The sequence below is a fragment of the Astatotilapia calliptera genome, chromosome 9 (genome assembly GCF_964374335.1).
Source record: "Astatotilapia calliptera chromosome 9, fAstCal68.1, whole genome shotgun sequence".
NCBI lineage: Eukaryota > Metazoa > Chordata > Actinopteri > Cichliformes > Cichlidae > Astatotilapia > Astatotilapia calliptera.
This window is the reverse complement of record NC_137430.1, coordinates 34321640-34344139: the sequence shown is the minus strand read 5'-3', so window position 1 is coordinate 34344139 and position 22500 is coordinate 34321640. Positions and strand designations below refer to the sequence as shown.

The 22500-nt window shown below is 46.5% G+C and overlaps 3 protein-coding genes across 3 annotated transcripts in view; 1 reads left to right on the top strand and 2 right to left on the bottom strand.

Moving 5' to 3' along the window:
- The window catches only part of dnah5l (dynein, axonemal, heavy chain 5 like), a 55202-nt gene extending 47434 nt beyond the window's left edge, over positions 1-7768 (top strand). The window contains exons 71-90 of the mRNA XM_080306857.1: positions 122-235; positions 317-493; positions 719-913; positions 989-1144; positions 1220-1402; positions 1702-1872; positions 2650-2901; positions 2993-3119; positions 3199-3470; positions 3539-3703; positions 4004-4221; positions 4349-4404; positions 4499-4620; positions 4738-4888; positions 5016-5215; positions 5298-5486; positions 6076-6208; positions 6280-6488; positions 6562-6783; positions 7063-7768. Coding sequence (XP_080162983.1) covers positions 122-235; positions 317-493; positions 719-913; positions 989-1144; positions 1220-1402; positions 1702-1872; positions 2650-2901; positions 2993-3119; positions 3199-3470; positions 3539-3703; positions 4004-4221; positions 4349-4404; positions 4499-4620; positions 4738-4888; positions 5016-5215; positions 5298-5486; positions 6076-6208; positions 6280-6488; positions 6562-6783; positions 7063-7296 — 3546 coding nt within the window. The 3' untranslated portion in view covers positions 7297-7768. The remainder of the gene's footprint in view (positions 1-121; positions 236-316; positions 494-718; positions 914-988; positions 1145-1219; positions 1403-1701; positions 1873-2649; positions 2902-2992; positions 3120-3198; positions 3471-3538; positions 3704-4003; positions 4222-4348; positions 4405-4498; positions 4621-4737; positions 4889-5015; positions 5216-5297; positions 5487-6075; positions 6209-6279; positions 6489-6561; positions 6784-7062) is intronic.
- A 201-nt stretch (positions 7769-7969) lies between these two features.
- Positions 7970-16773, bottom strand: cavin4b (caveolae associated protein 4b). Its single transcript, XM_026180550.2, has 2 exons — positions 16094-16773; positions 7970-12589 (listed from the first exon to the last, which is right to left on the bottom strand). Exons 1-2 carry the CDS (start codon positions 16454-16456, stop codon positions 12011-12013), a joined length of 942 nt encoding a protein of 313 aa, XP_026036335.2. The 5' UTR covers positions 16457-16773; the 3' UTR covers positions 7970-12010.
- A 5612-nt stretch (positions 16774-22385) lies between these two features.
- The window catches only part of LOC113029583 (tomoregulin-1-like), a 14063-nt gene continuing 13948 nt past the window's right edge, over positions 22386-22500 (bottom strand). Inside the window, exon 10 of the mRNA XM_026180544.2 lies at positions 22386-22500. This exon is cut by the window's right edge and continues 643 nt beyond it. The gene's annotated coding sequence lies outside the window, so the exon portion shown is untranslated.

Sequence of the window (22500 nt, the reverse complement as noted above, 5' to 3'; positions counted from 1 at the left end):
CATTTGGACACTTTAGGTTTTCGTCTCCACTCATTTGGCTCTCTCTTCTTTTTGCACTGATAACATTTTAATCGATCATTATGTTTAAAGTTTGGTAAATGTGTCTGATCTGGACCTTCAGGCGCTTTACGACGCTGCCATGAAGGAGAAGCAGGACCTGGAGGATGACGCCCAGGCCTGCCGCCGGAAGATGGCCAACGCTCGCGCTCTGATCGACGGCCTGGGAGGAGAAAAGGTCAGCTTCTACCTTCCATCCATCTAACGGTTCATTGGTCCGTCGTTCCTTCATCTCACACCTCGTCTTGTTGTGCCTCAGGTCCGTTGGACCGACAGCAGCGCGGGGTTTCAGACTCAGATCAAACACCTGGTGGGGGACGTCCTTCTGGCCACAGGCTTCCTGTCCTACGCCGGCCCCTTTAACCAGGAGTACCGCAGCCTGCTGCTGACGCTGTGGAGGAAAGAGATGGAGGAGAAGCTCCTCCCCTTCAGTCCCGTAAGATGTCACAGCTGAACGTTTATACAGAGAATCCACAGACAGTAGGGGTGTGTCCCAGAGACACAGATACCTGCAGCTCAGACAAAGCAGCCATATTATTGGTCAGATGATGAAACACATCACAGCCGCCTTGTTTCTGTTGGTTCTTAAACACGAGGAACCAAACCCTGCTGAACGAGCTCGTTCTGACCTGCTGATGATGTAACTCCGTTTCTCCTGCAGGAGCTGAACGTGATTGGTCTGCTGGTGGACAACGCCACAGTGAGCGAGTGGAACCTGCAGGGTTTACCCAGCGACGACCTGTCCATCCAGAACGGCATCGTGGTGACGAAGGCGTCCCGCTACCCGCTGCTGATAGACCCCCAGGGCCAGGGCAAGACCTGGATCCAGAACAGAGAGCGAGACCAGCAGCTGCAGGTGAGAGCGTCAGCACGTGACTCAAAGTCCGAGCGCTTCGCTGACTGTTCGTGATTTTCTTCTTCTGTGGCTCAGGTGACGTCTTTGAACCACAAATACTTCCGTTCCCACCTGGAGGACAGCCTGTCTCTTGGGCGCCCCCTGCTGCTGGAGGACGTTGGTGAGGAACTGGACCCTGTCCTGGACAACATACTGGACAAAAACTACATCAAGTCTGGCTCCACTTACAAGGTAAAACAGCTGATCTGGACCGGAGGCTAAACGAGGAAGAAGACACAGTAACGGATGTTTCTCCTCCTCCTGCAGGTGAAGGTTGGAGACAAGGAGGTGGATGTAATGAAGGGCTTCACGCTCTACATTACCACCAAGATGGCCAACCCAGCATACAGCCCTGAGGTCAGCGCCAGGACGGCCGTGGTGGACTTCACCGTCACTCAGAGAGGCCTGGAGGACCAGCTGCTGGGACGGGTCATCCTGCTGGAGAAGCAGGTCACTCCACCCGCCAGTTATCCAATCAGTGACGTAGTTAATGAGTTAGCTAGTTACATTTCCTACGGTATGTTTGAAGGCCATTGTAGCGCTCGGCACGTCCACATTAAGATGTTTTACACCACACACTCATGCTGTCTGCTTTATGTTGGTGGGAACGTCTGAACCCACGTGTCCGTCCAACATCTCAGCGGAGGCCAAACAGGCCACGAACAAAGATAACGTTTCTGTGCACTGAACTGAAGGTGGATTAAATATGCCTGCCCTCATTTTGAAATGATTCCCGTGTTCTGATGAAGGAGATGGAGGCAGAGCGAGTGAAGCTCCTGGAGGAGGTGACGTCCAACAAGAGGAAGATGCAGGAGCTGGAGGACAGCCTGCTGTTCAGGCTCACCAGCACACAGGGCTCGCTGGTGGAGGACCAGTCTCTGATCGAGGTGCTGAGCGTCACCAAGATCACCGCTCAGGAGGTACCAGCTGCTCCTTCACTGCGTCTCCTTAATTCAATTCAATTCAATTCAATTCAATTTTATTTATATAGCGCCAAATCACAACAAAAGTCACCTCAAGGCGCTTCATAGATACAGAGAAAAACCCAACAATCATATGACCCCTTATGAGCAGCACTTTGGCGACAGTGGGAAGGAAAAACTCCCTTTTAACAGGAAGAAACCTCCAGCAGAACCAGGCTCAGGGAGGGGCGGGGCCATCTGCTGCGACCGGTTGGGGTGAGAGAAGGAAGACAGGATAAAAGTTATTGTCTGATGCATGTTTGTAATGTTCATCGAGGAAAACATTTAAAAATCATCAGCTGCACTCTATTAACGTCCAAGGATAAAAGTCTGCAGCTGGAATGTGAAGAATAAATCCGCTGTAAGGGTCACAAAATGGGGGGGGGGCGCCCCCTAGGGGAGGCGCAGAGCCCTTGCGGGGGGGGCACAGTATGAATAAAATTAAATAAATTTTATAAATAAAATAAATGAATTTAAAAAAAGTGGGAGCAGCGCTGGGCTCTTCAAATCACGGACGAACAGTATCCCACATTCTTGATTTTTAGTTCACAAACACTTGTTGTAATGACTAACTGCTCCTGACATGTTGGAGATGTTTGCTCTTTATACAGTAAAGTTACAGTGAGATACAAATAACATCAGGCTGATCCTGCCACGATTTGTTCCCCCGGTTCAAATCACAGACAAAAAGTATCCCACAGCTGTAGGTCCTGTCTGAGTCCTTTTATCTTCCAGGTAAGTGAGAAGCTGACGGTTGCCGCGGAGACAGAGGTGAAGATTAACCAGGCCAGGGAGGAGTACCGGCCAGTGGCCACCAGGGGGAGCATCCTCTACTTCCTGATTGTGGAGATGTCGCTGGTGAACGTCATGTACCAGACGTCGCTGTGGCAGTTCCTCGGGCTTTTTGATTCGTCCATGCAGAACTCTGCCAGGTCGCAGGTCACCTCCAAACGCATTAGCAACATCATCAGCTTCCTCACTTACCAGGTGCTCCTCATCAGCGCACACCTCAGGGCTGTCCTTTCTTTCCTGTAACGTGCACTCGAGTGGAGGTTCAGGATGTTTGTCTGTCCCTCAGGTGTACCGTTACACAGCCAGAGGTCTGTACGAGGAACACAAGCTGCTCTTCACTCTGCTGTTGGCTCTAAAGATTGACCTGCAGGCCCGAATCATCTCGCACGTGGAGGTGCTCACCTTCATCAAAGGTTACCTTCTCCTCCTCCTTTCTTCTCCTGCATCCTCCAGAGTCCTTTGAGAGTGAAAGTTGTTTCTCTCTCGGTGTAGGTGGAGCCTCTCTGGACCTGAACTCTGTAGAATCGAAGCCACGGCGCTGGATCCTGGACCAGACCTGGCTGAACCTGGTGCAGCTGTCCAGCCTGCCTGCGTTCTTCCAGATTCTGAACCAGGTGAACCAGAACGAGCGCGCCTGGAAAGCGTGGTTCGACCATCCGGCGCCAGAAGACGCCCCGCTGCCCGATGGCTACGAGGAGAAGCTCGACACCTTCCGGAAGCTTCTGCTCATCCGGAGCTGGTGCCCCGACCGGACCATCGCTCAGGTCTGACTGCTGATTTGATCTGACAGAGCAGACTGGTTAATGTGGAGGCTAACAGCTGATGGTTGCAGGCGCGGCGCTACATCTCAGATTCTCTGGGCCAACAGTACGCCGAAGGCACGGTCCTGGACTTGGACACCATGTTGGCAGAGAGCAACAACCAAACACCGATGGTGTGTCTGCTGTCGATGGGCTCCGACCCGACTGAGAACATCGAGAGATTAGCCAAGAATAAGGTGAGGGCGAGCAGTGAAAGGGCGGAGGTGAACGATGATGTAATAAAAAGGAAAAACATCGGAAACTACCGAAATAATTAATACTAAGTACGAATAATATAGTCATAAATCCTATTTAAGCAAGTGATCGGATATTTACTTTAAACCTAAAGAGTGCAGATGACCGGGGTACACAAGAAAATACAGAAATAATTTTTGTGTATTTATAGAAAAATAGCTGAAAGTACAGGAGCAAAAGCAAATTAAGGAAAAATACTGATTTATTTTGCTAAAGCCTAGATTTGATTTTTTTTGCTGCAGGGGGCGCCGTGCCGTCCCATCTCCATGGGTCAGGGCCAAGAGGTTCACGCTCGCAGGCTATTGGCCAACAGCATGCTGGATGGCGGCTGGCTCCTCCTCCAGAACTGCCACCTGGGACTGGACTTCCTGGATGAGCTGCTGGAGACGGTCACATCAGCGGTGCCGGAGAGCGTGCACAAAGATTTCCGAGTGTGGCTGACGACCGACGTGCACCCCAGGTAACAATGACGAGGTCTGAGGTCCTGCTTTAAGTCCTGGCGGCTCCTCTGCAGGTTTACTTTACGGCACATTTAGTCTCAGCTTAAACCAGCAGAGCTGCTTGACTGTGTTTGTGTTTGTGAGCAGGTTCCCCATCACCTTCCTTCAGTCCTCCATCAAGTTCACCAATGAACCTCCTCTTGGTAGGAGACGTGATCCTGATGAACTCGTGAATTTTTATTGATCCTTCGCTGTCTTTCACTTTCCCACTTATTTTATTTTATCTGTCGGCATCAGGCATGAAAGCCGGTCTGAAGAGGACTTTTAATGGTGTCACTCAGGACCAGCTAGAGATCAGCAACCTGCCTCAGTGGAAGCCTCTGCTGTACGCTGTGGCCTTCCTCCACACCACCGTCCAGGTATCTGCCAACACCCACACGATCAGATTCATAAATCCACCGTTTCTTTGTGGAAAACAGCTCCTGTAAGATCATTCTGATGTTATCATTTCTCCTTCTTCTTCTTTATCCCATCAGGAGCGTCGTAAGTTCGGTCCACTCGGCTGGAACATCCCCTACGAGTTCAACCAGGCAGATTTTACCTCCAGCATCCAGTTTGTGCAGAACCACCTGGACAACGTGGACGTGAAGAGAGGCGTGAACTGGAGCTGTCTGCGCTACATGCTCGGTCAGTCTCTTTAAACCTGCTCTGTTCTTTCCACCGTAACGTTTCATCCATCAGATTATGAGAGAAACCTCCAGGTCTCCAGGTATCCAGAAATCTTCCTGACTCTTTCTTCACGTCTGCTCTCCAGGTGAAGTCCAGTATGGCGGTCGGGTGACGGATGACTTGGACAAACGGCTCCTCAACACGTTCACGAGTGTCTGGTTCAGTGAGAGCACCTTTAGTGAAGCTTTCTGCTTCTTTAAGGGCTACAGCATCCCTGCCAAGGCCAAGAGCATCCAGGAGGTCCTGCAGCACATCGAGGGGCTGCCGCTGGTCGACTCACCGGAGGTCCGAGCACGCTCAGAGACGGGACGCGTCCACACTGAGGCAGTACTAGCCCAGTCACATGTCACATTTCTCCTGTTTACAGGTGTTTGGACTCCACCCCAACGCTGACATCACCTACCAGACCAACCTGGCGAATGACACGCTGAGCACCATAATCAACATCCAACCGAAGGACACCGGAGGCGGGGCCGGGGAGACCAGGGAGGCCAGCGTGCAGAGACTAGCCAATGAGATGCTGGAGAAGCTGCCACCTGACTACATCCCACATGAGGTGTTTGTTTAGCACCGAACGGCCGACCCAAAACTCGACGAAGAACACAATCCCACCAGCTAGCTTAGCTTAGCATGAATACTGGAAACAGCTGAGCTGCTGTGTAAGCAACAAGCTGCCAAGTTAAAAACAAAAATGTGCTCATGTTCAAAGCAGCTTTGTTAGGCTCAAGAAACACACGCAGCTCTGTGCAGCTCAAACAAACAGTGTGCTAATACACGAGTGTCAGAGATGCAGGTGAGCAGCTTTGTGTACGTTTGGACCGAGCCAGGGTAGCTGTTTCCTGTTTCTAATGTTTATGCTAAGCTAACATTATTGAACTTTGACAGGAAGTGAAAAAGAATGCAGAGATAAATATGACAAAGCACAGTGTGGTTGTACTCTAGAGCCCGGCTGCTAACCCCGACCGTCGCCCAGTGAATGATGGAAACGAGTGAATAGATTTCAGACAGCAGATTTGTCAGCGTCTGATTCTTTTAGATGAATTCAGACTTTAAATCATCAGCAGAATCTGGCATCTCTGAACCATCAAACACGAACACGTTCATGAGTCCTCTGGAGAAACATGACGTCTCTGTGTGTTTTGAAGGTCAAAGGTCAACTCCAGAAGATGGGTCCTCTTCAGCCAATGAACATCTTCCTCCGACAGGAGTTGGACCGAATGCAGCGTGTCATCAGCAGCGTACGGAGCACGCTCACTGACCTCAGACTGGCCATCGATGGTCAGTCACACGCGCACACACACACACACGTTCACTGACGCTCGATGTGACTCGTGCTTCCGCCGTTGCAGGGACCATCATCATGTCTGAAGACCTGCGCGACGCCCTCGACAGCATGTTCGATGCTCGGATCCCGCGCCTGTGGCTGAGGCTCAGCTGGCCGTCGGCCACGCTCGGCTTCTGGTTCAGCGAGCTGCTGGAGAGGAACCAGCAGCTCAGCGCGTGGATCAGCGCCGGCCGGCCCAACCAGTTCTGGCTCACCGGCTTCTTCAACCCGCAGGTTGGTTCGTTGTTCCGGAAATCTGGAGTTTTGGAATTCTTCAGTTTTCTTTGAATGTTTTTTGTTTCTTTAGGGTTTCCTGACCGCCATGCGCCAGGAGACGACACGCTCCAACCTGTCCAGGGGCTGGGCCTTGGACACGGTCACCCTTAGCAACGATGTCACCAAGATGATGAGGGAGGACGTCTCAGCTCCGCCCCCTGAAGATGTGGGTGGAGTCTATATCTATGGCCTCTTTCTGGATGGAGCGGGATGGGACAGACGTGGCGCCAAACTCGCTGAGGCTCCGCCCAAAGTTTGTCTTTTTAAAATCAGTGTTTTTTTACTTAAATTAAAATAATAAACTGAAGCTTTAAAAAACTTCAGCGTTCAAAAGTCCAACGTTTTACTGTTTCTGTATTTTTTTGTAAATTAACATAAAAACATTTTAAGAGTTTTTAAAGATTCATCTAATGAAAAATTATGAATTATTAATTGATTCAGAAACTAAATCTAAACTAAAATTTAGGAACTAAATGAAATCAAAGTATTTTTGTTTTTGCTCAGTAATAATAAGTTTGTCTCGGCCCCTCAGGTCCTCTTCACCCCCCTCCCTGTGGTCCACGTCTTCGCCGTCAGCTCAGCCAACACGGCCGACAGTAAGCGCCCCCCTGGCGGCGGGGGGGCGGTCAGCCTGTACTCGTGTCCCGTCTACAAGAAGCCTCGACGCACCGACCTGAACTTCATCTTCTCCCTGCAGCTGAGGAGCGTGCAGCCGCCCGAGCGCTGGACGCTGCGAGGCGCCGCGCTGCTCTGCGACTGCAAGTGATCCAAACGTTGTTGTTCCACAGACACGGACAGACACTCACCGTGGGGCTCTGCTGCGTCTCACTCAGACCTCCCCACAGTTTCAGTTTGAGCTTTTTTATTCTGATGTTCTGATAGTTTCCATTTTTCTTCAGCACCAAACATGTTTGTAGGTTTTCAGTCTGTTAAATTTATGAAAATCAAAATGTTTCCACCGCTTCTCTCTGCAAGTCTCTAATAATAATAATAATAATAATAATAATAATAATAATAATAATAATAATAATAATAATAATAATAATAATAATAATAATAATAGTAACATTAATGATTTTGTATGTGACCTCACACAGTAAAGCTGATGTGAGGATCATCTCAGTTCTGGTGATTGTCGAACTTAATGCATAAAATAATAATTTGTTTTAATTAAAAAATTTTCCATCTGTCATTTCCTGAGTGTTTCAAAATAAAAGTCCTGTCTTTCATGTTTTGAATGTGATGCTGCTCCTGTGATGCCTTCAAATCTGTTTCAGTCTGCAGTTTTTTACAGTTCAGACCCAAAGTGACTCAAACATTTACTTAAAAGAGGTTTTTGTTCGTCTGGGTTTTCCTGCTCAGCAGCGCTAAACAGGCAAAACGCACAAACAGAAAGAAACAGGAAAATATGTGTTTCTTTGAACAACGCAGCAGCAAAATGAAAGACCAGGATTTATTTTTTAATGATTGACAAAAACATTAAATGATCATTTTTATTTTCACATAAATGTTCCATCGGTCCTTCTTTTAGAAGAAGTTTAGAAATTAAAAATACTAATAACACAGCAGGAAAAAGCCGACAGCACGAGTCCTGAAAGGCTTAAAGAGAAAATAAACGCACAAAGAATGAAACAAAAAGGCACAAAACCTCAAAACAAGAGTGAATTAAATCTGAGCGACACACAAAGATGCTAAAAGCCCCAAACATGAACCTGTGAGGTCATTAATGCCTGTGTGTGTGTGGGTGTACATGTTTACATGTCTTTGTGGGGACCAACATGCCCGTCCCCACAAGTTTGAAGACATTTTTGGGACTCAGGATGTGGTTTCAGTGTCAGGGACAGTCAGGTCAGGGTTAGGCATTCAGTCTTAATGGTTAGAGTAAAAGGCTGAGGAGAGCATGATGTCAAATAGATGTCCCCACAAGAATATGAAAACACAACCGTGTATGTGTGTTACTGTGAATTTGTGAGACAAGTGAAGATTTCAGAATCAGTGAGAAATGTTTCACTTCCTGTTGGTGAAGAAGAGCAGACTCCTCTTCACCAACAGAAATGAAGAAGCTTTTATTTTGACGAGCTCAGCCACGAGCAGAGGCGACCCTGCAGAGGTGAAGGTCACAGTCAGAATCAGCGCCAGAGAACCGCACGAGGACGGCCTCACTGGTCACGGCTGAGTTCATTATGTGATGGTAACAAGCTGATTATTACAGAACAGGAAACACACGTCTGCTCATCAAACACCAGCTGCTGCTGCTTTCATCAGTCTGACAACAAAACCTCACAAGAAAGAAGTTTGTGTGAGTTTGCAGCGTTCCTCTAAACTGAAAACTAAAACAGACTGAAAATGGGAGCATGCAGCCGCACTCGAGAGTCAGGCAGCTTCAATGTGTTTGTCTTCATCTGTAGTTACGTTTCATTGGCTGGAAATGTGCTAACTGGAATCATTCATGAGTCCAGATGAACAAAAACAAGTGTTTACTGCTCCACGCTGCACGAATCTGAGTCAAAATCACTCGGACGCGCCCACGTAGGCATTCCACTAAAACCATGTGACCACCTTTAAACCTGTCGTGAATATAATTTTAGACTTTTCACTTTATTTTGAAAGAACACGTTTGCAGGAAGTGCGGCTGCTGCAGAAACTCTTCACTTTTCACTGGGTTTAATCTTGAAGGTTTCTCCAGATGTGGAACATTCATGCTAAACATTCAACATCTGACGAGCGTCTCCGTGTAAAACACTGACAAACTCAAACTTTATACGGTAACTGACAGATTTATTCCTCCATTTTCAGGCTTTTCACAATGAACTTGGATTAGTTTGATGCTTTTATTCACGTTGGTGAATAAAACCAGCCAAGAGGCTGATTCCTGCAGAGGAGGAGGCAGAGTGGAGGAATCTGCAGGTCTCTAACACACAACCAGAGCTTCAATCATAACGAGCACATAATAAAACCAGGATCCCCCCGATCGACTCTTTTAGCCTGTTTCCTCTGGATCCAACAGGATCTAACAAACCCCAGCTTCTGCTGGGACACTGGTCATCATGGGAGGAAAAAGATGGCTGCCGTGTTGCTGTTTCCTGTCTTACACCAGCATTATACTTCCTGTATCTGTTTTTAATCAGAGGATGAACTTAAAGCTTTCAGTCTGCTCTACAACCCACCACCTATCCACACGTCTGCTAAGTGACTGGAAATCAGTAAAACTTCTACCAGACTTTAGTAAATGTTGCATTAAGATGAGCAGACAGATTTTAATCTCAGCATTGCAGATTTTTCAGGACACTGGAAGAGTTCCTGCCGTGGATTTAGATGTTAGTGTTGTGTGGATGATCCCATTCTGTGATCTTTGTGTTACTGATGCTTTTACACTTTAGGACCCTCGAGACCTCTGCTGCTCAGCCGTCCTGATCGCTGCCTCCACTTTAACCAGAGGCTGTAACCTCTGATCATTTCACCTGCACCGACAGTAAAACTCTTCTCCAGAACCAAACGTGCCATAAACCCATCACAGGGCTCTAGACTAACTTTTTGACATGGGCGCACCGGTACACCTAACTTTAAAAATTTAGGCGTACCGGCACAAAAGTTAGGCGCACTCAAATTTTTCAACCGCATCGCTTAACACCGCAGTTTTACATGTGCACTTTCTTTGGGGGGGGAAGTCCATACAGACAATATTAATTTCTAAATTATTAACTAACAAACTTGTGCTTAAAGTGCTTTGTCAATATTGTAGAAAATGTTAAAAACTTAATCATCATCTTGGCCTCCTCTGACGACCTGTTTGCTGCTGTCTGCTGCTGAAAGGCCGTGGGGAGAGGGGACACTTGGGCAGTGCATTTACTGCAGCATATAATGTGTTTTCTGGATACACTGTGCTTTTTCAGCATTCAAATATTGATGGCACCGTGTCAGAGCACTGGCTATGAATTTCAGACAGATCAGGCCTTAACTTAACAAAAAAGTTATCAATAGTTCTTTTCATCTTTTCTTATTACCCACAGCTACAGTACATCCACTTCTCTCAGGCCTAGGCTGCTCACTAGGGCTGAGTATCATCACTGATTTCTATAATCCATTCAATTCCGGTTCTCAAAGTCCTGATTTGATTCAATTTAGCCTCAGACAGTCAGAAATATTATAATTCTGATCATTTATCAGTACTGATACACATGAGACTTCATCAGAATTGTGAAAATCACAGCAGATGCTTTTGTGTGAAAGTAACTGAGAATAAAACACAGGAAAACATGAAGGAGATTTTCCTGGTCTGGCTTTTTATAGCAGATAACCTTAAAAATATTCTGCAATTTTGCATAATTTTAAGAAATTTAAATTTCTTCAGTATTGAACAGCAGAAATTAGGCTTTCTTGTCCGAGGTCATTTAAGTGAAAAAAGAAAAAGCGCTGTAAACAACGCTAGACTGGTGGGTAATAAGCAAATGAATAATGCAGAAAACAGATTTGAGACGGGAAACTGTTCCTGAAGTACAGAGAGAGAGAGAGCTGTGCAGGAAGTGTGATTTTTATCGTGGTGGAAGCAAAACAGCAAAAGTCAGAGGGAATTCATGACGACATTGATCAAATGTGAAGCGCAGTTTGCTGCTTCTTTTGCTGCAGGCTCGGTGAATTTTGGTTGGAGAGAGGCAAAACCTGCAGCTCAGAATCAGCGCAAAAAGACGTAAACACAGCGCGGACCCGAAGAATCGCTAAGCTCCGACAGCGTGTCCGTGTTCAGGCCGTCGGGTGAGAAAGCCGAGAAAGACGAAGCTGATTCTGATGTGTTGGGTCCGCTCCGTGTTTAGGTCTTTGTGTGGAATCCGTTAATGAATTGATATCGCTTTATTCAAGCTACTCACCTCTCTCTTCCACCTGCACTTTCAACTGGACCACGGCCAATCAGAGAGGTCCCGCCCCTGACTATCTCTGATTGGTTTAGTCCACGATAGGGGCATAATGTGTGTCTGTTGTTGACCACACGGAGAGTTACAGAGATTTTTTTTTTGTTACCGGAACAGTTGGTCGCACCTGTGCGACCAAATATTTATTTTTAGTCGCACCACTGAAAAATTTGGTCGCATTTGCGACCAAATTGGTCGCACTCTAGAGCCCTGCATCACAGCTTCATCATCAGCTCAGTCTCAGCAACATGCAGACGACCGAGCAGCAGAAACTCTGCAGGGAACGTCTGAAGTCTGTTCTTCAGTTTTCCCAGCTCACTGTTTATTGAACACGAGACCGAAAAATAACTTCACTCGGGATTTGATGGTAAATGTCCAGAAGCACACTTGCTCTCAGGAGCCGGGTTTGATGTTCAGTCTGATTGGATCTGTTCTCTGCTCGCTTCCTTCAAGTGTTCAACACAAAATAATCTTTATTTTATTTTTTAATGAATCATTTATTCTTGTACAGCTACCCAAAATCCTTCCTCTCAGTGTGTCTCAGAAGTCCAAAGAAAGGGCGCAGGTCTGGTTTTAGGACAGCTGCTTCATGTCGTACATCGGCACCTCAGATCCCTCCGCTCTGCCCTCGTCTTCGGCCGGCCTGGCAGCGTGAGGGCTGGTCTTGCGGCCCTTGGGAGGAGGGACGGGCAGAGCTCCTTCCGTGACGCCCTCGGCTCCCTCCTGGCCCTCTGCCACAGTCCTCTCCTTCTTCAGGTTGAGCTTGGCTGGGACACTCTTGGTGATGGTGTCCTTCAGCTTCTCTCCCGACTGCTTCAGCCTTTCGCCGGACTGGCGGATCTTCTCGCGCCTCTCGGCCGTCACGATGCGCTCGCCGAGTTTGTTCACCTTGGTGCCCAGGTTCTCGCGGGTCTTGCTCATGTTCTCCTTGGAGAAGGTGGCTTTGAAGCTCTCGATGCGCGTCAGCCCCGTCTTCTTTATGCGGCTGGCTGACGAGGAGTCGGCCTCCTCCACCACCATGTACTCCTCGTCCGACTCTGGAGGGAGCTCGAACTTGTCGGGCTCCACCTCGGCACTGGCCCGGGCCCCGCCGCTGCTGCTGGGCTCCTCTGGCTCGTTTCCCGGGGCGACAGATTTCACCTCCTGGTCACCCTGAGAAACAGAGAGAGAGAGTGAGAGAGAGAGCAAAGAACAAGCTTGAAAACAAACCGATTCAATGGTCCATGTCTTTTGGTGGACAAAGTTCAGCAGTGATGTCAGATGTAATTGTGTCTTTGTATGAAGTGTGTCATGCAGACTTGTGCTGGGCCGTGATCCTGCATCCAGAAATAACCTGCAGCACCTGTTTCTGCAGCTCAGCGCGCGCCTGCAGGAAGCTAATATCTGCTAGCAGCGTAGAGCAACACGGGATCGCTTTCAGCTCCAGACTGTGTCACGCCGTGCATCTGTCTGTAACTCTGAGATCAGGTTACGCAGAAAAGCAGAGAGTGAAGCTACAGCTCCACAGTCCCACTCATTCATACTAGGAGCTGCCCAGTAAGCCTGCAGTCTGACCCCACATAGCAAACACCAGCAGCAGGTGTGCTGCTTAAACCAGCCTCCAGTTCAATCAACTCAATGAAAACAGTCCAGATGAGACTGTTTATAATGTTGATCTGTAGTGATGTAGATGTGCTGTGAGCATCATGTGCAGCAGTTTGGACACCAGAGCGGAAAAGAGCCGATCAGGAAATCCGAGCCGCCATCCTGTCGTCTCAGGAAGCTGAAGTTCATACTTTGACGATGGGATCCATAAACGTTGGGCTCAAGTTACTTTGAAATGTCGCGTTCACTGAATGCAGATCACATGGAAACTTACTTATGGAGGGTTTAAAAACAAACATCAAAGCTGAACTGATGTTACAAAATGTTCAGATTCTGAAAACTCTTTTTATATTCAGCTTTTACATTTGGTCGACTTTAATCAGTTACACGAACACTGTTATTGCCGTCACACTGTTTATTCCTCATCAGTCTGTTTGATGTTGTAAAAAATGTTTTTCACGACATTTTTTAATGTTTCTGTTCCCAAACTGCTCAGACATCTTCGACTTATTTGTCTGAATAATCCTGCAGTTAAACCCAAATGAACCTGTTACTTAACTTGTAGTTAGCATGCTAACAGAAGCATCACAGATGTGACACCTGATATGTTTGAGCTGACATTTCCACAGCTCTGATGAACACAGCACACTCAGAGCTGAGCTTCACAGCAGGAAGCAGCTAATGAACGGTAAAAACTCAGCCTCTAAATCGCTCTGATCATCCTGCTGTCGTCGGGTTCATCTGTGCACAAACAGACTGTGAGGCTGTTTGATGCTGAACACACAGCAGTGACTGTGTGCAGCTTTCTGAGGTCATCTTTCCTGAGCTGAGACCAGGACTGAAACCCGAGCTGGATGGACTCGTCCAACAGCAAACAGTTTAACCATTTGACTCATTCTTTGTGGTTAAAAAAAGGAAACTCTGGGACCTCTCTGCTCTGCCAGACTGCAGGAGCAAGGGCCAAATATGGAGGGTTGAAGGCTATGAGCCCATCTGACCTCCTGACATGGGTTGTGTGCTGAGTCCCCACAGCTTTTGCTTCCACTGGGAGGATTTCCTCCATCAGTCTAACTGGGAGCAGGCAGCAGCTAATGAAATGGTTCATAGCCAGAGAGAGAACGAGGGAGGGCAGACAACTATATTAGGAGATGGAGGAGCTGCAGACTCAGAATAACCTGGTTTGTCAGCAGTCAGCTGGCTCAGTCACTTACAGTACAGCAGCTCTGTGAGCTCAACACGCTTCATTTTCTTCTTACTGCTGTGGAAAAGAAGCAGCTGGGAGGTGTTTCCTAAAGAGGCCTTGGTGGATGTGACTGCCTGCTGTGTAAAAGTCACAGCTCTACATGAGAGGGAACTCCACAGTCACAGTGTCGTTTATTTAGTCAGAGTGTGATCGTCACTCATTAAGTCTCTGAGAGCTTCAGGATGAGCACACCCCACCAAACATCAGCGTTCGTCTAAGAACCGAGAACGTAGCATCACAGGATCTAAAAACTCGAGTTAATGTGAAAATTCACAAAACGTAAACAAGCATGGAAGTCTTTCCTATTTCTGCTTCCATCCCACACGGCGTGATGTTTGCATTTCTGTGTGGCCTCACTGACGGGACTGCAACCTGACGCAGTAACAGAACCACGCCCTGCAGTCACCGCACTAGCTTACATGCTAACTTGAATGCTGAATTCACTGCGTCACTTAAAGTGAATGTTTTAATGTTTAACAAGTGCTTAAATCAGCTGATTCTTCACACAGTGAACTAAAAGCAATGCTCTTTGATGAATTAGGTTTCATTGTGTAACGAAGCATCAGTGTCTCTTTATTGCATAAAATTCACAAATGTGTGTTTGCATCTTTGAGCGTTGCTGGTTTAACAGCTCGTCTTTGTGTAAAAGTTTTGCCCAACTCAGTTATAAAAAGATAAATAATAATCTTTTTATAACTGTTAATAATAATAATGATAATCTGAAATCAATAATACGTGAGCTGCATACAAATCTGAAATCAGTCCTCTTTTACTTTAGTTTTCTAAAGTACATGACTCGCTGTGAGCTTCAGGTCTGTGCGGTAACCTTTCAGCACACTGAAGCTTATCCAGGGCTAAAATAACCGCGTCACTGTCATGCTGCCAGCTGCTAACTGTGAAGGCCAAAGAAGTAAAATGAATCCCGGTGTGCTTGTTGCTATTTCAAACCTCAGAGGTTGAGACTGAGACTTTCATCGGCTGGTGTGAATCTTAAAATAACTCAGATGTGAATCAACAGTGACATAAAAACAAAACGAGGTGGTCACAAACATGCTCTCAAAGAACACAACAGTCATGTTAAACTCCAGTAAAGATCACAACTGCAGCTCACTTTGAGTTTAACATCAGTGACCACCGCCCATCAACAGTTTGTGTACTTCATAAAAACATCCTCGGACTTTTCTTGGAATTAAAGACCTGGAGGTGAGCGAATGCCTATTTTAGACATAAACCAGCTGGATCCACCTTTACAGTCGTCTTTCGTCAAACACCAGCTGGCCTTATTAACTTCTACAGTCCAAAAGTTCAGTTTGTCCCCTGATGAAACCGGCTGCCAGGATTACTGTGGACTAAAAAAAATAATGATGCAGAGGCTCAAACCCCACAGAACCCCAAAGTGAGCCAATCCATTACTCTGGCTTCTTAATAAAGACATAAAAGAAAGTCCTCTTTCTAAGATTTAGGATTCTTTGTGCTGATAAAACAATGCTAACTGCACTGGTGCTGTATGGTAGGAGCATTTCACCAGGCCACCTTTAGACACAGAACAGTGACAGAGGCTAATCCAGTCCCCCGGGCTGGTAGCTCCAAATTATATCTTTATTATTGGAATTGGTTTTGCTGGTGTTGACTGTTGACAACTGCTGATTTTGTTTGGGTTTGTCATTTCAGATCTACTGAATCAACCATCCACTGATCTTCAAACAAGAAGAACTACATCAGTAATCCCTTGGTTGGATGTCCAGAAGGACTGTTTCCAACATTCCTTGATCCATGAAGCATATTAAGAACAAGAACTTTCTGATACAGAGAACGCGTGAGAGTCTTACCTGATAAATGACCACCCTGAACTTGTTCTTGGCGAGGAGGTCACCCTGAGTGGCCTCCACCTTCTTGACCCTGATGTTCTGGTTCTCCACACGCACCCTGACATCCTTGATGTGCCGGCTGACCTTCCGTGTTTTCTCCAGCAGCCGGTCGACGGTAGAGCTGGTGTTGGCGTGCTCATTGGTCAGTTTGACAACGTCGGCCTGGATGGTTTTGACCGTGCTCTCCAGCTCAAGCTGACGCTCCTCCATGCGCTGCTGTGTGACCTGGACGCTGTCCATGAGGCCCGCCACGCGTTCCAGCAATGCCATGATGCTACCCGCATCATCTCCGCCACCAGTCGTCATCCCCGGTTTATCGGTCATTCTTGCTGCTTGGTTGCTGGTAATATTCTCGTTGCTTGGTCGATCGACTGTTTGTGTCCAGTGATCCAGAGATAAAAGGAACAAAGTAATGAGGAAGAGGAGGATGACTTGGACAGGCAAACTCCAGTAAAATGTACTCCAGTTAAGAGTGAAATTTGAAAGATGTGAAGAACAAAGATATGAATTCGAGGATGACTGTCGAAACACTGGGAATATCCAAAGGAAGACCTCAGAAAGGAAAATTAAAGAAAGCAGGAGGACAGGAGGACCAGATCACCCCTCTACGACTGGAGGGTGACCCTGAAACTGTTCAGATCAACTCATAGACTCCACCCTACTGGGAGAGAAAGGGAGGGGGGTGGGGGTGATCGGAGTCAAGAGGAGGGACGGAGGGAGGCTAAAAAGAGATGAGCTAAAATGCAGTGGGAGCGTTAAAGCGGAAGGTGGACCGGAGCTAAAATCCTCTTTAGTCAGTATCATAGCTGCAGTTTAAATGCACCCAGACTGTGAGACGTTACAGAGCAGTGAGGATCACGTTGATCTGACTTGGTAAGTCACGTTGAGGCCCTGAGGAACACCGAACTAGCCAAAACTTTCCATCAATCAGAGGATTTTTAAGTGGAAATGGATATTACGGGAATGCATGTGTTAATGAGCGAGAGAGATAAAGAGTGACATGGATCCCAGCTTCTCTCTGTGTTCTCGGCTGCTAAAAATACAGCGAGGGTAAAGTGACTCCCTGTGCTTCTTTGGGACGTGAGCATATTAAAAGGAATGGAAACCCCCTCCCATCTATTTCTCCACATCCATCTATCCCCCATCACCTTTTCACTTGTTCTGTCTTAATCCCTCCCTCCAGGTTTAGACGTTTTTGGCACCCCAGGCCTCCAAATGAGCATTCATGATGCTAACACTCGCCTTCACTGCCATCTTTGTTCTTGACTTGAGCCGGGTAGTCCAAGTTTGGATAAGGAAGTGGAGCAAGAGATGGGAGGAGCAAGCAGTCAACATCACGTTGTGATAGGCTGAGCTAACTTTCAGTCAAAGTGAACACATTTTAAAATCATGTCAAGCTCTGCTATCTCACATGCTAATTTTCAAACGCCAGATTTTAGTAGGAGCATGAAGAAGTGTTCAGTGGGAACGCAGAGGCACGATCGAACTGTGACAGGAGGCAGAAACACTTAGTATTGTTGTTTGCTCGTAGACTTAAATTACACCTTTCTTGAAAAAAAAAAGTATTGTTGTTTTATAACACTTAATACTTCTTGATAGGTTCAGTTATACTCGTCTGGGCGCCGGAGTTTCTGCTTTACTGTATTAAACTCTTACAAAGCTAAAGTTTGAACCAGCCCAACAGAACCACAGATATATTCTTTTTCATTCATATTATAATCTGATGTCACCCACTGAGTTGTAGCTGGCACCTACAGTTAGCACATAGCATGTAGCCTTTGCCAGTTAGCTAATTTATCACAATGTTTGCAAAACCACCACCTGTGCTTAATGGTCCAGCTTGCCCACTAAACCCATAAGTTAGCAGTAACATACTGGTCTTCCTAGAAGTTCAGCTTGAGTCTTCCAGGTACAAACATATACTTGGTTGACAGTCTGACAACTGCGGCTAATTGCTGCGATGATAGTGAATAAAAAGACGATCCTAGAGAGGTCGAGCGGGGAATTCTTGATAAAATGACAAAGGGAAGAAGGAAGAGGAAACACTTATGGGCATGTTTGGACATTTACTTTAGGAAAAATGGGAAATAAATGCAGTGATTTATTGCAAACATGCAAGCATACATGGAAAAATAGTGTCTAAGGCAAAAACAGAGTTTGTAGTAATTCTACCTTGATGCTTAAAAGTCAGTATTCTTTATGAACACCTTTATTCTTCAGCTCAGTCTGAACTCTGTCATCTCTGTAAGTTACCACTTCAGTCGTGCTGGCGTCCGGCTCCGGGGAGGCCGATCCATGACTGACAGAGTTCCTCTGTCTGTTTCTATCCAGATGTGCTTTCACTGCACTGGCAGTGTGTTTGGCTCAGTATCATGCTGAAACACGAAGCTGCTGATAATCAGATGTCTCCAGATGTTCCCGAATGGTGGCTCAGATTCTGATGTAACTTTTCTGAGTTTATAATTCATCAGTTTATCAAAGATCTCCAACACCTCTGACTGACCTGCAGCTGAAGGCCTCGCACTTCTTCTTCTGTACAGTTTTCTCAGAGTAGGATACACTGCACGCCATATGCCAAGTTTCCAGCCAACAGCTCTTTGGGAGTCACCTTGTTGGTGCAAAAATACAATTTTATGTCCATTTAAAAATGAAAAACAAAACAAATGTTTTGTTTGTGACCTGCTTTTGAGCTTAAAGATACAAAACTCGGCTCTTTGGTTAGTCATCTGTTATGTTTGGACACAACACTGGTTCATTTCTTGAATTAGGAGTCTTCTTCTGCCTGAAAGATTCATAGGTCAGATGTAGTGGTTCAACAAACCCAAAAGCCCTTCCTCTGAAAACGGTGGAGTTTAAAGAAATTAGGCGTGGTTCACGACTTCTGCACAGAAGCACACATGGTGGTAGTAACTTCTGACATCTGTTTCATGGCATTTTGTTGTGTAAGGTTCAGCAGGATGAAGTAAAACCACTCATAATCATTGGTGGTCTGAGCTTTCTGATTTTCTCTTAACATCTGTGAACATACAAAGATCGGAAACATAATCCAGCTCCTGCTTTTGAACCCTTTCCAATCGTAGCCCGACCTCACCAAAAAAGAAAGAAGAGCGTTCAAAGCTCTGACATGCAACCCATCATTACTCTAACCTTCCAGAAGAAAACAGAGAATGAGGGAGGTGGGCCAGAATCAGGTGAAGACAGAAGGGGACTCCCCGCTGTCTGAAAGCTCTCCACCAGCTGCTGCCTATAATTATCCTGCCATCACTGCTATATTTAACCGCACCTCCCTGCAGAAGACACGAAGGCTTCATCAGCCACCGGGCGCGCTTGGTTTTCACCTCTCAAAGGTGTCAAAATTTAATGTGAAGTAAAAACACTTGAGATGAGATAGGAAGGAGTTTGAAACCTGCCTCCGGCCCAGCTCGAGGTTCAGGCTGGAGCAGATGTGCAGCTTGGAACCTCTGAAAATCGTAGAAGGACCGGAAAAATGGTGAGAAACTGGCCAATGTTCAAAGACCCTGGAAGGCCTTCGGAAACCTGAAGAACTGTTGTTCTGTCCGGCTTCTTCTTAGCACGGGTCATAAATAAGCTGAAGCCCTGACGAGAGAAACCGTTCATACAGCAGGAAGCGCTGTGTTCTGGAGCCTCGCTGGTCAGGCTACACGATAATCGACGGGTCCAACATGGCGGACTTTCAGCTCGCTGAGGTGCTCCACCTGAAGCGTCACTGACTGTTACAGCTGCGGATGAAGCGGACTCGTCGGGGTCTCTGCTGCATCCATGCGGCCGGCTGAGATCCAGGATGTGGAATCAGCCGAGAGCCCACTTCAGTTTTATATTTCAGATTCAGAGCATCCTCCCTGTGCTGTCCACGTGTTCGGCTTCTTCACTCGGTAGCACGTCTTCAGACGCTCATTTAGACTTTATTCATGCTGTCGCACTGTCATACCCATATTTATATGTAATCTTTAAATAGTTCAAAGACTATAGTTAAAACACGCTGAGGCATTTTTAGACTAAAATTCAGCGGACTTGTCACGGACTGGAATCTGCTGAAGCACAGTTTGAATGCACTTTTACTTAATACCGTTATAATCAAATGAATCAAATAATAACATCATGGATATGACTGTGTTTAATGAGCACTGTGCTTGAGGCCTTTGACCATCAGAAACTATTTTCAGGATTTATTTCCATCAAATATTCAGATTGTTGGGATGAGCGAGTGAGAAACTGAGGGACAGATTATTGACCCGTCACCACTGCCCCCTGCTGGGCATTAGGAAAGACTGCAGCCAGTGCATTCATACCTCCAGGTGTTTAAGCATGGATCAGTATCAGCTGTAAAAACAGGTCCAGATGTTTGTGTGAAGCTTTATTAAGAGGCCGGCTCAGAAAACGGACACATGAAGACGCAGAGGTTCAAACATCATAATTTAATGCTAATTCAGCTACAGCACAGTCTAAACAACAACTTCACGGTTCATGCAGGATCAACATCTACAGCAACATCTGGCCCGTTCCCTGCGACAAGCGCCACCAAGACCGTGGCGGTTCACCTCAGGGCAGCGGCGCGCGAGGCGAACCCGAGCCCAGCTTATCGGCCTACTCCTTCTAACACAACAAAACAACCAACACGGACACGTGGTACCATCGTTACGAATCAGAATGAAGATAAAAAGCTTGACGAGGTCCTTTAAATTATCGCCAGCTTGTCCAAACACACAAACATTGGAATCCATTTCCGGAATGGCGTCATCTGAAAATTAGGCAATAAAATAATTAGCATAGCAACCTGTACATGTCGGCTTGTACCTCATTATTATTTTTAAGCAGTAGAAAAAACAGCATTTTGGTTTTCAGGTGGATCTCATTGTAACAAATACAAAAAGTGTTTAAAGAAAGTTTCTCTAAGGAGACGTGACGTTTGACCCTGTGAGACGTAGCACAAAGTCAAAAACAAAAAACACGCCTGAGATACGAGTCGGCTCACATCTGAGGGGCACGGGGCTCCGGTGGTCCCTGATAATCCTGTAGTCCCGCTGCACAGCGCCCCCTGGACAGTTAAGGCGGTACAACACATGCGTGACAAAGTAAACAAAGAAAAACAAGAGAAGTTGGCCAAACGTGAGCAGCAGTGCATCATGGGAATTCTCAGCATGGCAACGTCCACAACACACGTTCATTAAACCTTCAAAGTGGATTTCTTCTGCTCATTTCCAGCTCCACCTGTTTGTCATTACACCGCCAGCGTAGCTTTGCATGATTCACAGTTCAAAATCATCCTCATTTATCTGATTCTGCCCTTCATGCAGAGCCTCGCTGCCTCCAGCTGAAATCAGCTGCTTTCCCTTCAAGGCCTCCTTTTTGTTTCTTTTTCCGATTGGCCAAAGTCAGGAAGCCTGCTGAGGGGCAGTATGAGCAGAACAGCTCTTCTTCATCACATCTGTCGCTTTCACAGCGAAGATTTAAAAGGATAGAAGCGTGGCGCACACAGAATCTGACTGAGAACCATATTTCCAGATAAGCGCTGATATGAAGCTGATAAGAAAATAACATTTTTAGGGAAGATTCACAGTTTTGACTGAATTTTAAAAGCTGCTTTGGTCTAATTAACCGAGCAGTCTGAGTGAAAACCTCCACACCCGAGTCCTGTTAGTTCTGTCTCCCAGTTTTCCCCATTTTAGTCCAACATGTTGTCATGACGATATGATGCCAAATGTCTGGATTATTAAAGCGTCCTTCACAGACAGCAGAAAACATGGACGCGGCTCCCTGCTCAGAAAAATGAATAAACCTGGATTCTATCTAAAGGCCACCAGATGGCGACAGCTGCTGCTACAAAGGCCTTGTCTGACCTTTGACCTCTCCTGCTCGGTCACTGATTTCGGCCACACTAAATAAAAATGAGCTGACTGTTTTGTAAATCTCATTTAAGCCACATTTCTAAAAGGAGGATTATATGTGGAAGGAAACTGCATGCTCATTGGCTGGCATCAATCACAAGTCGTTAGCCAATGAGCATGCAGTTCATAGTAGCTACGTCCATGTTTTACAGCTTTAATGAACAAATTCAGCCAATCACAGAACAAAGATTTAACAAAAAATTAATTCGCAGTGAAGTGGTCATGTGACAGCTTCAGTCACATGACCGTTTCACTTCAGAACAGTTCTTCCAGCCATGGCTTTAGCTGCTCCTGCACCTCATCACTTCAGGACATTTCGAGTGTGTAGTTTCAGTCCGAGTGTTCACAGCAGCTGGAAATCACGTGACCAGAAGCTCTTCTTCCATTAGTACCGACTCCGATCAGCTCGCCTCGTTTTCTGGGTTCCGCCTAATGTGCGTTGGGTCGAATCTCCCGTCAGGT